The following is a 15,227-nucleotide window of genomic DNA, read 5'->3' as shown; positions in this document are numbered from 1 at the left end:
GTTCTTCAGCTTTTGTCTTGTGAAGACTTGAGTTTGCTTCTAATGTACTTAGTGTTAAAATTCTAAATCTGGGGCCTGTACCATGATGGAAGTTGAACACACTCAGGGTTACAGGATTAGTTTTGAGTTGACAAAACCAAACCAATCCAATCAGGCTTTGTTGGTACCATGACGCTGATCATCAACTTTCTCTGTCAACTTAGGTTTTTATCCTGAGTTTAGGTGTGACATCAATAGCGATCAGCCAATCAGCAGAGCAGCGCCTACTAGAAAACAACAGCACAGAGACTTGGTGACCTCCTGTGTTTTAATGGCTGTTGGGGTTTGATACTCTCTGCCAGCCCTTTTCTATAATCAAATGGCAGATAGACTACAGCAACAAAGTGCAACATGAACTTGAGGTTTGTGAGACTTGTGTGCAGTCGAGGGTCTGTCTGTTTTCCTTTTCCAGTAAAGCCCCCAACCAAACAGGCTTCATGATCAGAGGAATTATGTAAGTGTGCAGCCAAGCGATATCTTGCTAAGTGGAATATTGATAAGTGTGTTACTAGAGAACCCAGTAGTTTAATTGCTGAGGACGGTTATATAACAATGTCTGTATCTGAGTATTTGCTCTTGAACAAAACCCACACTATAATGGGAAGAGGAGGCTGGGAGTTCTGCTGGAGGAATGAAAAATTGGACTGATCTGATTGCTGCTGTTCTCGAGTCAACAACTCTGATTCAGTGATCTGTTCAGAGCGAGTCTCCAGTTAACGATTCGGTGAATTCACAAGTCTGACTCAAAATGAGCCAAGAACCAGGAGATCCTCTGAGCTTGAGTGTGCGTGTGACGGATGGTGTGAAAAGTAAGTTATTAATGCCAAATTCTAGGATTGATAATTGTAAATGAAAATCATATTTAGGTCATGACTGTCAGTTGTTTGTGAAATTAATCTGTTTAAGTGAGTGGTTTGAGCCCACTGTGCAATGCTTGAATGCAGAATGTGTAATTTCATCTCAACGGGGTAGGTTTTTGGTTGTTTAATTTTTTTACATTAAAATAATGCAAATTAATGCCCATGCATCTTCCGTAGCAGTTTAAAATGATATAAAACTAGCATGTTTGCATAGCGTTCTTCTTAAAATTGTATGCATTTTGCCCTATGCAACTATCAGTATAACTAATTATATTTGGTTTATTACTTGTTTGCACACATGAAGTACCTGTAACCTAAATTGATATTTTAATATATTTAGGGCCAGATTTACTAACAGCTTAGCCATGCGCAAACCCATTTTTGGCGTTAAAAAACTTCTGTCAGGATTTACTCAAGACACGCAGTGCAAAATTAGTGGTGAAAAGCACTTATTTTTCCGGCTGACCATATTTTATATGCATTTGAAGGTGTTTACATTTCAGACGCAAAATTTATGGGAGGAGAGTATTTAAATGATTCATGCTAGGTGATTTACTAAGGTTTGCGCTCATCAGTTTACTGGAATTTGCACCATTATTTACCACCCAAAAAAAGCACGTCTTAAACCAGACTCTAAGTGGTAGATTGTGTTGGTCATTATGGAGATGATCCAGCTGCGTCTGTGCTCTTTAATTTGTGCGTCGTCAGTAGATAACGCGCAGAACTTTCTACTCCCATCTTTGCGCTCTCACGCTAAATTGCCCTGTTTAGTAAATTATGGCCTTAATGTTGTGATAATAAAATAAAACTTGCAGATCAATGCAAATTGTATCTGCATCCACTAATCTTTCTTACTGAGTAGTGCTACTTGACGATTCATAATAAATCATAATGATGTCAAACTCAGCAACACCCCCTTCCCAGGTTGAGAAGTAGGGTTATATAAAATGTTTAATATAAAACTAATATAAAAGTATGCAAATATATAAAATTACAAAATACAAATTCATCGATCAGTACTTTCACGAATTCACACATTAGAGTACTTTTTACTACTTAATCAATCAGTCAATTAATTTAGTACTTTACTTGAGTCAAATTTAAAAGGGGTATTTAATACTTTTACTGAGGTAGTATTACTTTTACTCAAGTACTTGATTTGAGTACTTTGTCCACCACTGCATTTACGCATGTGTTTTAGGGTTGAAGGAAAATTCTGTAAACTTCTGTAATTTTCTGCCAGGATATTATTAATTTTACAGTGGACTTCCTTGCATGCTGCGCATTGGATTAGTTCATTTGATTCATTAGAAATGGTGGTGACACTGTAGTTTAGGGTCCAATTCTCACTATTAATTAGCTTTTAAAAATGACTTTTGCCTCAGTAAACACCTAATTACTGCTTATTAATAGTTAACAAGGTAGTATGAATTGGGTAGGATTAAGGGATGTAGAATATGGTCATGCAGAATAAGGCATTAAAATGTGCTTTAATTACTAATAAAAAGCCAATATCCTAGTAATATACATGCTAATAAGCAACTAGTTAATAGCGAGAATTGGACCCTAAAATAAGTGTTACCGAAATGGTTTTATGAGACAAGGAAACATGATAGTTGCGAGTTAAATATTTTACTTATGTTTTTTATGTTTAATTTGAAATATTTGATTTGTTTAATTTGTACTTTTCTACAAATCACTTTTGTAGACAGGCTTTTAGACAACAGCTGTAGATCTAATATAATAATTAAGGAATTATAGGGTCAGCTTGAGCTGGTGAAGGAAAAGAGCTATAAGGGAGCTACAGTATAGAACAGGTAAAAACAATTAAGAGCAGGTAGTATGAACTATGGTTTTGCGATCTGTTACAGAGTCAGAGCTGATGGGTGAAAAGAAAGCAGCAGGCGTTGCGTTTTCAGGGGAGAGGGATCAAGAGGTCAGACCTCTCAAGCAGTGACCCTTGATGGATTTAAGAGGCCATGTTATATAAGCAGGAAGTGTGACTTCATGCAAAATTCCTTCTAGCCAAATTTTTTTTTTTGATGAAATGGTTTTCATGCTGATGTCCCTCACCAGACTGTTGCTGACCCACTACACACTCCACTTATTAAACTTCCTGCCATTTTATTATGTAATTTCCCTGTCAGCACTTTGCTATTCTGGCTCCCATGGTAATTTGGTATGTTCAGAGAGCAGCTACATTTGACCTTAGGGTTGCTGTCACTACAAATCCATTAACATTCCTACTGGCATGAACTATTGTTTTGTCCCCACTGAGACAATATATATCTCACCAGCTTCTACGAGAATAATACTTTATTCTTAATACTTTTATTCAGCAAGGACGCATTAATTTGATCAGAAGTGACAGTAAAGACTTTTACTTTGTTACAAAAGATTTATATTTCAAATAAATGCTGTTCTGTTGAACTTTCTGTTCATCAAATAATCTTTAAAAAATAATTTTAATCACAGTTTCTACAAAAATTAAGCAGCACAATTGTTTTCAACTGATAATAACAAAAACTGTTTCTTGAGCATCAAATCAGCATTTTAGATCATGTGACACTGGATCATGATGCTGAAAATTCAGCTTTGCCATTTGACATTACATTTTAATATATATTCAAAAGGAAAACAATTTTAAATTAATATTTCACAATATTACAGTTTTTACTCCATTTTTTTATAAAATAAATGCAGAATTCATGAGCATTATAGACTTCCTTCAAAATAAATTGAATGATAGTGTATGTATGTGTGTTTGTATATGTGTGTGTGTGTATATATATATGTGTGTGTGTGTGTATGTATATATATATATATATATATATATATATATATATATATATATATATATATATATATATATATATATATATATATATATATATATATATATATATATATTTATATATTTTTATATTTATTTATTATTATTTTATTTTTTTAAATATTCTAAACAGAAGTTATTTATATACAGTATATATACATATTTAAAACATACATATGGTTTGTTGTGTTTTAAAAGGGGACTTATTATGCAAAATTCACTTTTACATGGTGTTTGAACATAAATGTGTGTCGACAGTGTGTGTACACAACCACCCTATAATGGTAAAAATCCACCCACTCCTTTTTTTTTTATCCCCATAAATCATAAGCAGTGTCTCAGAATAATCTGTTTGCAGTTTCTATGCAATGTGACATCAGATTGCATAGTCCCCACCCACAACTGCTGGTGGACTCTGCCCCATTAGCATAGATCCTGCCCTGAGTGAGCTTTACACAGTCCGCCATGTTTATCTCCTCGCCAGAGCTTAACAGAAGCAAGAAATGTATTTTTATTAAAGCTACTAAAGTTATTCAATCAAGAGCAGTGAGTGATTTTCATAATAGTTCCCCTTTAAATGTTCTCTAATGGGGCTATAGAATTCAGAAACCCTTGTCATTAGCGACACCGGTGGCCGTTAAGTGAACTGCAGACAGAAACATATTGCTCGTGCTCACACTCCTGCACACGTAACGTACAAGAGACTGAATGTGATTAAAGGCCCCAATATACTCATGGCAAAAATAAACAGAACAACTAATAAAAGCACAATGAAAATGACAGCGGAGAGAAAGCAGCAGTTAAGAAAGCATCTGATCATAATGATTTGGATATGTTTGCACCAGCTCTGCAAGTCACCATCATCATGTTTGATTTTAAAGTATATTTGAGACTACAGTTTATAGATTTGGCTATGTGAGACTATGGTTTGAATTAAGCCCTTTCTTTTGCATGACACAGTACAGAATAGCTCTTTCGTCATTATCCTGAACTTGCGTTTTCTTTTCATGTGTCATGGAATGAAAGAGAGGTCTCTTGGGAGTGCGCGTAAACGTCACATTCTCTTGTTTTTCCCGACAAAAAGTCAGTCCTTCACATACAAATCAGTCTACATGCTTTCATAGACAACCTAGAAGTCGAGGAAGGTCTGGATTTTTAAGTTTCGTGACAAGCTGTTCACACATTGGCAATAAAAAGCAATTAATATGAAAATTCTTATATGTACAAATGTATGTGAATTTCCAAATGTTTTTTCTTGGCACATTTAACCACAGCTATTTTCCTTTATAATTGCCATTACTGGTCTCCAGAAAGCTGACGGTCTAGTCTTTCTTCTAGGACTGAATTTGATTGAATACTTTGCCTCATGTTTACATGCTAAAAGCCCTAGATTACCAGCACCTAATAAAGGATCCAGAGTGTGTTCGTAATAGACAGCAGAAATGCTCCAGAGGCTGTAATGCGTTTGGATTCACTTTAAAGAGCCGCCCTGCCATTGTGCCACACTGCAGCGACATTTTTGGTCCAGGCTGCAGGGAGCTGATGAGTCACCTCCGTGTTAACGATTAAATGAGGTTTAAAGATCCGTCTGTGATGCTCGTAGCAGTCCCGATGCTCAAGGCCTGCCTTCAGAGAGCACTGCACTCTGTCTACTTTCAGAGTCAACTAACCTTAATCCACCCACCCAGGGGAGGCCTTTTATTTGAGCTTTTATTTATAGCAGCTCTAATAGATCTGTCAGCTATATAGAAACCTTTGATCTGTGACTAATAAAAGGATTTCAGCATGCTATATTCTATAAGAAAGGGTTTGAATGTTGTTTTTGTGCTGTTAGATATCTGTTGATTTTTAAAGGGATAGTTCACTCACAATTATAATTTTAATATTTTCTAATCCTCATGCAGTCACAAACCTGTATGCTTCTTTTACATAATAAAATATGAAATATTGGTTCATCCGAAAATTAAAATTCTTTCATCAATCACTCACCCTCATGTCATTCTAAAATATGATATTTTGGAAAATGAAAAACAAAATCTTAATTTTTGTGTGAACTATTCCTTTAAATCTGCTAATCGGGTATCATTTAAAATGTATTTCTAATATGTGTATTTTTAGTTATCATGCTTATCAGTTGTCTTTTCAAGAACAGTAATGAATGTCTCCTATGATAAATTGCACACATCGAGGCAACAGGAACCTTTTTTCCAAAGTCACATACTTAAAAATCGCATGGCTCTTCCCCCAATGACCAATTTGTGCTAATGACAAGTTCTTTGCAACTTCCAGGTAACAAAAAGGTATAGGAGAAAGCATAGCAATATAGGTTTACAAAGAGTTTTCTTATGTCTAAACAGTCAAAGTTCTTGTTTTAGTTTGATTGACTTAGTTTCAAGGCAGAACCTAAGAGACTTGTGTATCGATGACAAATTCCTTGTATGCTCCAAGTTAATTCAATTCAGCTCAATTAAATTTACAATTGTTAGATGCTTTTGCTTAGTTGTTTTTGGGCTGTTGTAATAAGATTCCTGTGCTTCTTCTTTGTCAGCTTTCAGACAGCTTTCAGTCTATGAATAGAATACAATTTCATGATGTTCTTTGTACACTTGATTTACTATGAAGAAGTGGTATCATTAATTCATTATGGTGTATTGACATTATGGAGTAGGAAGTGGGCTAAATGTAGTTAAGTTTTTTTTCTTTTTTTTCTTTTGTGCATTGAATCATATCATATAACCGACAGAAGCATGTTAAGGGACACAAATCAATTCCAATAATCTAATTTGAATAATTAAATCTGGCAAAAAAATAATAATAATCACAAAGTGAATGAGAGGTCTAAAATACACTCAGTGCTAAATAATTGCTGATGCTTGCTATTGTTCATACTCAAAGTTAGAGATTTGAGCAAACTTGGCTTAGGATCAATTGCTTTGTTTTATTTCTCATTTGTAAGTCTCTTTGGATTTTATTTACTAGAAGCAAAACAAATTAAAAATTTAACTTGGCAGTGTAACTCGTCTTGCTCTTTGTTCTAAGGACATGAATGATACCACAATTTGTTTATGTAATATTATTCATTTTTTATTTATAATTTATTTTTTTATTTTTTTTAGGGTCATGAAATGTCTAAAAAGCCTGTTTAAATCAGCTGGTTTAAGATGGTTAAGCTGCTATTTTAGCTGAATTTGAAACATCTAAGCATTTAATTGAGGTTTGAAATTCAGGGTCTTAAATATGTAGAAGGTCTGCAGTGTCAAAGTCCACCCAATCAAAGTCATTAAGCAGGCTTTTTCAGGGAACCAAGCAGCCTGTGTGCCTCGAAAAAAGGGAGTGGCGCACATCACGAGATGAGTTTGTTGTTCGAGAACAGCCTGCCTTCTGGGCCCCTTTTAAACATTTTTGGAAATCGTCTTTGATATTAAGTCTGAATGGAGGGGTCACGCTCACCCGGATCTTGGGCTTCAGTCAAACCTCAGTGTCTCTCTACTGTCACGCTAGCTTGAGTGTCAGACCAGCCCAGAGCTGTTTGAATAAAGCTAGATCAATGTCAACATTTAGTAAATTTAGTAAAAGCTCTGTAGATGAATATTGAATTGGAAAATTCATTACAGCCCACAAGGTTTTGTTTTGTCTTTTATTCAAGGTGCACAAAGAAGAGCCATATCGGTTACCGGCTCCCACAGGGGAATATCGTTCTTTATTCACTTTCTCGTCTCTGTAGGCCCAACATTCTCTTAATGTGAATGTCATATATTGCTACAGAGAGTGCGCACTCCCAAACGAACCTGTCTGCTGTGCCATTGCCATGGTAATTGAGCTGTGATGCTGGGATCACATTAGTTAGCTCATATTGTATCTATGTAAAGTCTGCCTCGCAATTCAATTGAAATGAATAGCTGTGGGCGAGGGTTTCAATTGTCAGCCAGGTAACCGTGGCAACCGTGTAATATACACTGTAGGTGAATGTGCACTGTGCTAATGTGTGGGGATGAGAGCCTGAGATGATAAATGAGAATGACCTGCTTTTTTATTGGGTTTATTTATTTGGCAAATGCTTTTATCCACAATGCTGGTGGTTCTCGATTCTGATTGGCTATCGGATATTCTACCGGTATCCAATCCGTTTCACTGTTTGTGTCACTCTGCTCACAGGATTTGTTTCACAGAGAGTGTCATGGCGGACAAGCAATCACCATCATTTTACAAATACTATAGTGTCACGGAATGTATTTTAAAAGTTTTTTTAGGCGAGAATTTAGTTATTTATACCTCAAAGATGCGACTTTTATATTTACATAGCGCCTATTTGACAGTAAAATGTTTTTGGAGATGTGAACTGCCGTAAGCAGCCGTTTAAGCTCACACACCCTCCGAGAACAGATTTATCTCAGCCAGTCCTTTGTTAATTTGCCACTGGCTCTTATGTAGATAGTGTTTAAACACGAGGTATAATTCCATTTTGGGCATATCAGTTGTGCAATCTTTGGTCTTATTAATCTTACTTGTTCCAGAGCAAATCGATTTGGCTAAGGGCAAAGTTAAGTTTCATAACTTTATATTTTTATTTAACTGAAATCTAGCTCTGGTTTTATACTTTTGTCTGAACTGTTTGCTTGGTAATTTCCTATTGTACAAACTTCTTATACTTTTATAATGGCTAATATTGTTGATTGAAATATACATTTTCAATAAATATTATTTTATATAAATAACATGCCTTATTTGGTATTGAGAAGGGGTCCGTTAGTGATTGTGATTTCGGAACAGTGACAAAATGTTTGCTTGAAATGAAGCAAATTACATACAATTAATATTTAATTTATTTGTTTATTTATTTATTATTTTATCATCTTTATATAATAATGAACCATATTATTATGGATTTTCAGATTTAGTATTGAAAGTCTTGGAGAAGGGTAAAACAATAAAATCTATAAATAATAAGTATTTGAAAGTAAATATAAATGATGATGGCATGGTAAAAAAAAAAAGGGTGTTTCAAGATGGATCTACTGAGACCTTCATACAAACACAAGACAAACACTGAAATCTGTTTGTTTTCAATACCTAAGATATAAAAGTGCCTATAGCTGATGAAACCTCCAACTTTGTTTAATATTTCTCTCTCTCTCTCTCTATCCGCAGTATCCTCTTTGCTGACATTGAGGGCTTCACCAGTCTGGCTTCCCAGTGTACTGCCCAGGAGTTAGTGATGACCCTCAACGAGCTCTTTGCACGATTCGACAAACTAGCCGCCGTAAGTGTCCATAGAACAGCTCACGCCCTCAGCCAAGCAGCTTTTCTTTTTTTCCTTTTTTAAGCAAAACACGGTGGCAAGCTGAGATGCAATCATATTAATTCCGTTTGCATCCCACTCACACAGCTGACTGGGATAGACAGGCCCTCCCTCCTGTCAAATAAGTGTTTGTGATCACGCTTCGCACACTGAGCTTCCCGCTGTTTTCCAGCCCAACTATCTCCTCGTTATCTCCACCAGTGGCGGTGACTCATCGCTGCCAAGTTGCCGTGCATTCGTGCACATATACTCTGCTGCTGCAGAGAGATGTCGCTCAAAGTGGAAACCATCTGGTGTCTGTTCATATGTTTGCACACTTCCCAAAACCTTCAAGCAAAGACACAAAAAAGTATGCATGCGCACTTCGCCCTGATTGTCAACAATAGAGGTTGTTGTACAGGCAGCGGGTTAAATCAAGGCATACACTGGGGTGACATTCAGGTGGCTGTCATAAGACCCAGGCCTGCTGCTGTAAGTCCTGTGCTCAGCCCAAGGCTTCCTCTTCTGCTCTTCACTGGCTTCTTCTCTTTCTCCTCTAATTTCTGTCATTATTTATTCAACCTCATGTTCCTTCCAATGTTTAAAGGACATTCTTGTTCTTTTGTCTCGAGCTTCAAAAAGAATGCAAAAACACACTTTAACCAATAAGGACAGAATTTTATTTATTTATTTTATTTTAAAAAATATTATATTGCCTTTTTTAAACTTTCTGTTGTGACTACTCATGTTTTCCAAGCAAAATATCAGGACAAATTGGGTTAGATTTTTGAATTCATGATAGTGGGATGCCAAATTTACTACATAAAAAATACACTGTAGACACAGATTAATATCTGACCTTTTTGTAAGCCATTTGGGAACAGCCATTTGGGGTTTTGAGTTTGTTTTGTCTTCATAAATCATATAAATCCCTGTGAAAATCCGCACCCTTAAAAGGAAAAACCATGTGCGGTATGTGAAGGGGCTTTAATGGCGGAAAGGCTATATGTAACACATTCCCTGTATGAGATTACCAGTATCAGACTCTGATGACTATTAAGTGATTTCACCTTTGAGTGAAGGTGTTATAGAAACTAATGCAAACATGGTGAACTACAGTAGCTCGAACAGCCAAAATGTGTTGACCGTTTACACCAGCCCAATCTTTTTTACTATTTGGTCATTCTCTGTGTGTCTGCAGGAGAATCACTGTCTGCGGATTAAGATCCTGGGCGACTGCTACTACTGCGTGTCGGGGCTGCCCGAGGCCCGTGCCGACCATGCGCACTGCTGCGTGGAGATGGGTGTGGACATGATCGAAGCAATCTCGTGAGTATTACAGTGTTGCTTCTGTTCGTCAGACAGGAACAACCAGGCTTTTGTGTCTTGTTTTAAATGCCTCCCGGGAGACACAAAAGAGACGCTATGGTGAAGCAGGACCTGACACTTTCCACGAATATAGACACACTTTGATGTCCCATACAAATCTGTCATTATTATCATAGTATGGTTTCCTCCCTTGAAGTGCTTCATTATGCTTTTTAGAATATTACCTTTCATGCAATGTGTAATGTAGCTGTCTGTGAATGTAAAAGATCTGCAAAGTTGTGTGTAGCAAGGTTAGATGTTATGGGAAGAAGGAGGCGACTTAGAAACATTCAAAGACTTAAAATAAATGTAAAATAAACAAATACGAAACGAAAGTAAAGGCAGCAGTCCCTCACGGACGACTGCTGCCACATAAAACAAACAAAATGTCAAATAAAATCCAGGCCTGGCCTCTCTCGTCCTTCGTCGTCGTCGCTCCTCCTTTTATGCTTCCGCTCCTCCGTGAGAGATACGAGACTGGTGCGTCACGCAGGTGTCGCTCATTATCAATCACGGCCCTCGGCCTCGTCCTGGTCCTGCTCGCCACATTGTGAAGTCAAAAGTGCACCATACATAAAGTCATTGTCTCTCAAAAGATAGAATCAACTCTGAACAGCCTAAACGAGTCGTCAGTAATTCGAATCCCACTTCCGCGATGTCACTGTGTAACACAATTGCCTAATGCCTTAATTAGGTCTATGGTCTAATTATGGTCATTGGCTACCCTCAAACAACGAAAAAGCAAATACTCTTTGTGAACACTTCCAAAGTGGTTAAAATTACCACAGCGATACAACAGCAGTATAACCTTTAGACGATTGCATCTCAAATCTCTGTGAGGTCTAAATGGGATTTACAAAACGCCTATCCGTTAAAGATGGGACAGTCCCCACTTTATTTGGACCAACTTGCTTCTCAGAATTGCACCTGTAAGAATTATTAATTATTAATGTATATGTTTTCTACCGGGTGTTCAAAATACGTAGTTTTGTGTTTTATATTGTGTAGGTGTCTGATTAACTCATGTTATTACTGTCTTACTGAAATAGTTCTGCAAATCAGCTGTGGGCTCACTATTACCTAAAACTGTCAATTAATGCAGATTGTCTGTCGTTCTTACTACTTTGAGTAAAGATAAAGGATTGAGCAAGATTCGTTTTACAAACTTTAATGTTACATCACTCATTCACGTTAGTGCTCTGCTAACGTATGCACTGTTATTGATGCAGTTCCCACATGTGCGCCACAATAAATTTGAAACATGCACATCTGTTTGTTGATGGACATACACTTGTTAATACTGATGGTGGGGAATTACAGCTGCAACATCTCATAATGTACATCAAACTGAGTAGCGTATCACTGAGAAACGTCCTGCTCAAGACATCCTTGTGATGGAGGTTCGGGTTGAATAACTAGTTCTTCCAGTGTTTCATCTTCGGACCCGCCCTCGGATTGATATGGTAAGATTGATGCCATTGTTACTGTTTTTACAGTGTGCACAGTTGCTGAGCTTTAGGAAGCCTCTGGAACTGAAATTCAGTTATGAAAAGCGCTGTAGGTGGTAGACCAATCAGAGTAGGCTCGCAGATAGGAGGGATTTAGAGAGACTGGATCATCGGATGAGTCGTTTGAGAATCATTGAAAAAATGTGGTGATGTGCAATGTATATTATGAGAAAGTGAAAGCATACAGTATTTGACCTTTGATGGATGTAAACCTGTTGTAGGAGACCTCCAAAAATTGTTTTCCCTTATTCCTTTTTTCCTTTGATATTTATTTCTAGAAAATTGCAAATTCCTAAACTATATTTAGACATTTTGACAACAGGGTTACAAATTTGCAAACCTAAAATAAATCTGCTCAATAATATTTCATTTGAATTCCTTTGAAATGTACCGTACATTGATCAACATCTTCTGAAGGTTCGGAAGGTGCATCTTTGCACTGACTAACTGACTGAACAAAAATGCTTTTTTAGGAGTTTCAGGCCCTATTTTGTCCCCTGTTCATGGAAAGTGCGGCTATTACGGGACTGTATGAAGGTTCACAGAAAGGCTGAGCTGAGAGAGAACACTTAATCTTATTTACTTGCCTTACTAATCGTGACTAAACTGTTATAAGCATTACGTTTTTTTTTCTAGAAACTTTGACTTACCCTCTGTGGGTTTGTCCTGCTCTTCTAATTGGTCAGGTCAGTCATCTCTTAATTGAGTTGTTTCCAAGTTATTTGTCTTGCGTGCATGTGAACGTGTCCACAGGCCTGACTTCTCTAATGTTCAGTATCTCTGAGCAGTTGTTTGTTAAGGCTGGAATGGCAGTGACTGGCTTTCTGCTCCAATGAGCACGTGTCTGTGTTTCTCTGAGCTGCAGCCAGCGGCCCCAGCGCCCCATCACAGGACGAGACTATTTTCCGCAGACTTGCCTGTCGCCCTCAATGTTCAAAGGAGTTTGATGGCTTGTTTGCTGTGTGATGTCGGGATCAGAATGTGCTGTGTTAACTTGTTGATGTGCTGAGCGGAAAGGTGCATTTCAGGAAGCGCTAATCCACCTTATGACTTTTTCATAAAGTGAGATGAGTGTGTCACTGGGTAAGGTTATGAATTATGTCATATATTAAAATGGTAGCTGTGGGATAAAGTGTGCCAGGGTCAAAATGTAGGAAATACTGGTAAATTGGACAGGGAAAACTAGCAAAGAGAAAATTATCACAAATTTAGCCCACTTATAACTTACTCAAAAGCTTATATATATACTATTTTTTTCTTTTTTCTTCTGAATAAGTCAATTGTTCACAGATTCCCCCGGACATTCTTTTTGGGACACATTTGAATTCTTCTCATTTCAATTGATTGCTGATACCAAGTTTAGTAGTTTTAAATGTCTCCTTGACTAGAGGACAACTTAAATATAATGTGACAGAACTTATGTCATTCTTCCCACATGCTTCAACAAAGTTTACATCTAAACAGCTTTCACAGTTCTTTAGTATCACCTTCAGAGTTCAAATTCAGCATATTGTTGATGCATGGTATAAAAATATATGATTCACAAAAATAACAGCAGGTATATCTACATTTTTTGTCTTTGTGCTTCAGGTTGGTGAGGGAAGTCACTGGGGTCAACGTCAACATGCGTGTGGGTATACACAGCGGGCGCGTCCACTGCGGGGTGCTGGGATTAAGGAAGTGGCAGTTTGATGTCTGGTCCAACGATGTCACCTTGGCCAATCACATGGAAGCTGGGGGCGAAGCAGGGTGGGTTCATGAACTTTGGATTTTTATTAATTTTTTTGGTCATGTTTTCTCACCTTAACTCCTTGAGTCTCTTCACTTTTAAAATCTGAAAATGCAAGATATGATCAGACATGTCTCTAAGTGTCTCTCCAGTTATCTTTCTTCATCATAGTTTTGTTCGGATTACATACTAGCATACTGCTTTCTGTAGTATGTATACTATGCATAGTATTTCTGTCTGAATGTAATACCTGACTGATTTACTACTACTACCAAAATGTCTAAATATACTTCAAATCATAAAAGGTGTGATTTTTGCAATTTTCTAAAAATAAACATCAACACGAAATAGAGAATATTATATATATAAATTAAATGAAAAATTATATAATTATAAAAAACAACTATGCCAGAACAGGTACTGTTCGATTCATAATATTATGTTATATTATATATTATGTAATTATGCATAGTGCTCCCACAATCCAATCAACTTTTCTTTTTTCTTTAATGGCGAAAATAAACGTTTTATTTTCCAAAAGAGTAAGTGCTCCATAATGTGTTCTGTTTCACACACTATAAAAATGGTACATGAGATATATCCAGCTGCAGAACACGTAATTTTCTTTTATTAGATCTGAAAAATGTTTCCCATTTGACTGGATTATGTGATAGTATTATTTCCTTTGTTTTGTTACAAATATTACTTAAGTCATAGAGAATGGACATTTATTTAATGTCAAATATATTGTATTTAATCCAGTTAAATTCAAAATAAAAATGTTATGCAAAGTGAAGAAGTTACTGTATGCTTTGTATTTATTATCAAAGAATATAAATTATGAACACTCATACTTTTGTTTGTTTGTATCAAAAGATATCATTAATATTAATCATTAATTTAGTTTTCAGGGATGACTGAGGTCTACACAATGGGCTTAACAGTCAACAGTTTTGTGTTTTAAGTTAATTATTTGTATAAATGTGTGTGTTTTATTTTTGAGCCATTTATACATTTATTTAAATAGTTTTAGCTATATTTTATTAAGTAATTGTCTTATTGGTTTTCATATGGAGAAATGCACGTTTCACTTTCAGTCTTTGCATTAAATGTTTATTTTGAATTTCATGTGATTAAGTACAGTATATTTGACATTAAATATGTCAGATACATACTGTGTATTTAAGTACTATTTGTAACATGAACATGAAGGAAATAATTGTATCACATAACAGTCAAATAAGAAACACTTTCCAATACAGCTAAACATATTCATATATTTCCAATCAAAATCCATGTGAAAATGGCTCATATCTAATAAAAGAAAATGATGTGTATACAGTAAGTAGCGGTACATACTCAGTATTCAGTACATCAGTATTCCAATTTGAATGTGCCGCTTTTGACTGAGTTCAGGGCAACTTCCTGCCACGTGAAAGTTGTTTTTACCATCTCAGGCGTATCCACATCACCAAGGCTACCCTGAACTACCTGAATGGGGATTATGATGTGGAACCTGGATTTGGTGGAGAAAGAAATATCTATCTCAAGAAGCACAACATTGAAACCTACCTCATTGTGGGCTGCAGTCAAAAACGGGTGAGAATCCATA

At 36.3% G+C, this 15,227-nt stretch overlaps 1 protein-coding gene across 2 annotated transcripts in view; it reads left to right on the top strand.

Moving 5' to 3' along the window:
- Positions 1–15,227, top strand: part of adcy5 (adenylate cyclase 5) — an 88,556-nt gene that overhangs the window by 56,007 nt on the left and 17,322 nt on the right. For both annotated transcript variants that reach the window (XM_084122325.1, XM_084122324.1), the window contains exons 4-7: positions 8,881–8,992; positions 10,212–10,339; positions 13,477–13,635; positions 15,073–15,214. In XM_084122325.1, the coding sequence (XP_083978451.1) occupies positions 8,881–8,992; positions 10,212–10,339; positions 13,477–13,635; positions 15,073–15,214 (541 nt within the window). The remainder of the gene's footprint in view (positions 1–8,880; positions 8,993–10,211; positions 10,340–13,476; positions 13,636–15,072; positions 15,215–15,227) is intronic.

Source organism: Abramis brama, assembly GCF_963993115.1.
Source record: "Abramis brama genome assembly, chromosome: 8".
Lineage (NCBI taxonomy): Eukaryota > Metazoa > Chordata > Actinopteri > Cypriniformes > Leuciscidae > Abramis > Abramis brama.
The sequence above is the reverse complement of the archived record's forward strand: the minus strand, read 5'-3'. Positions and strand labels throughout refer to the sequence as shown.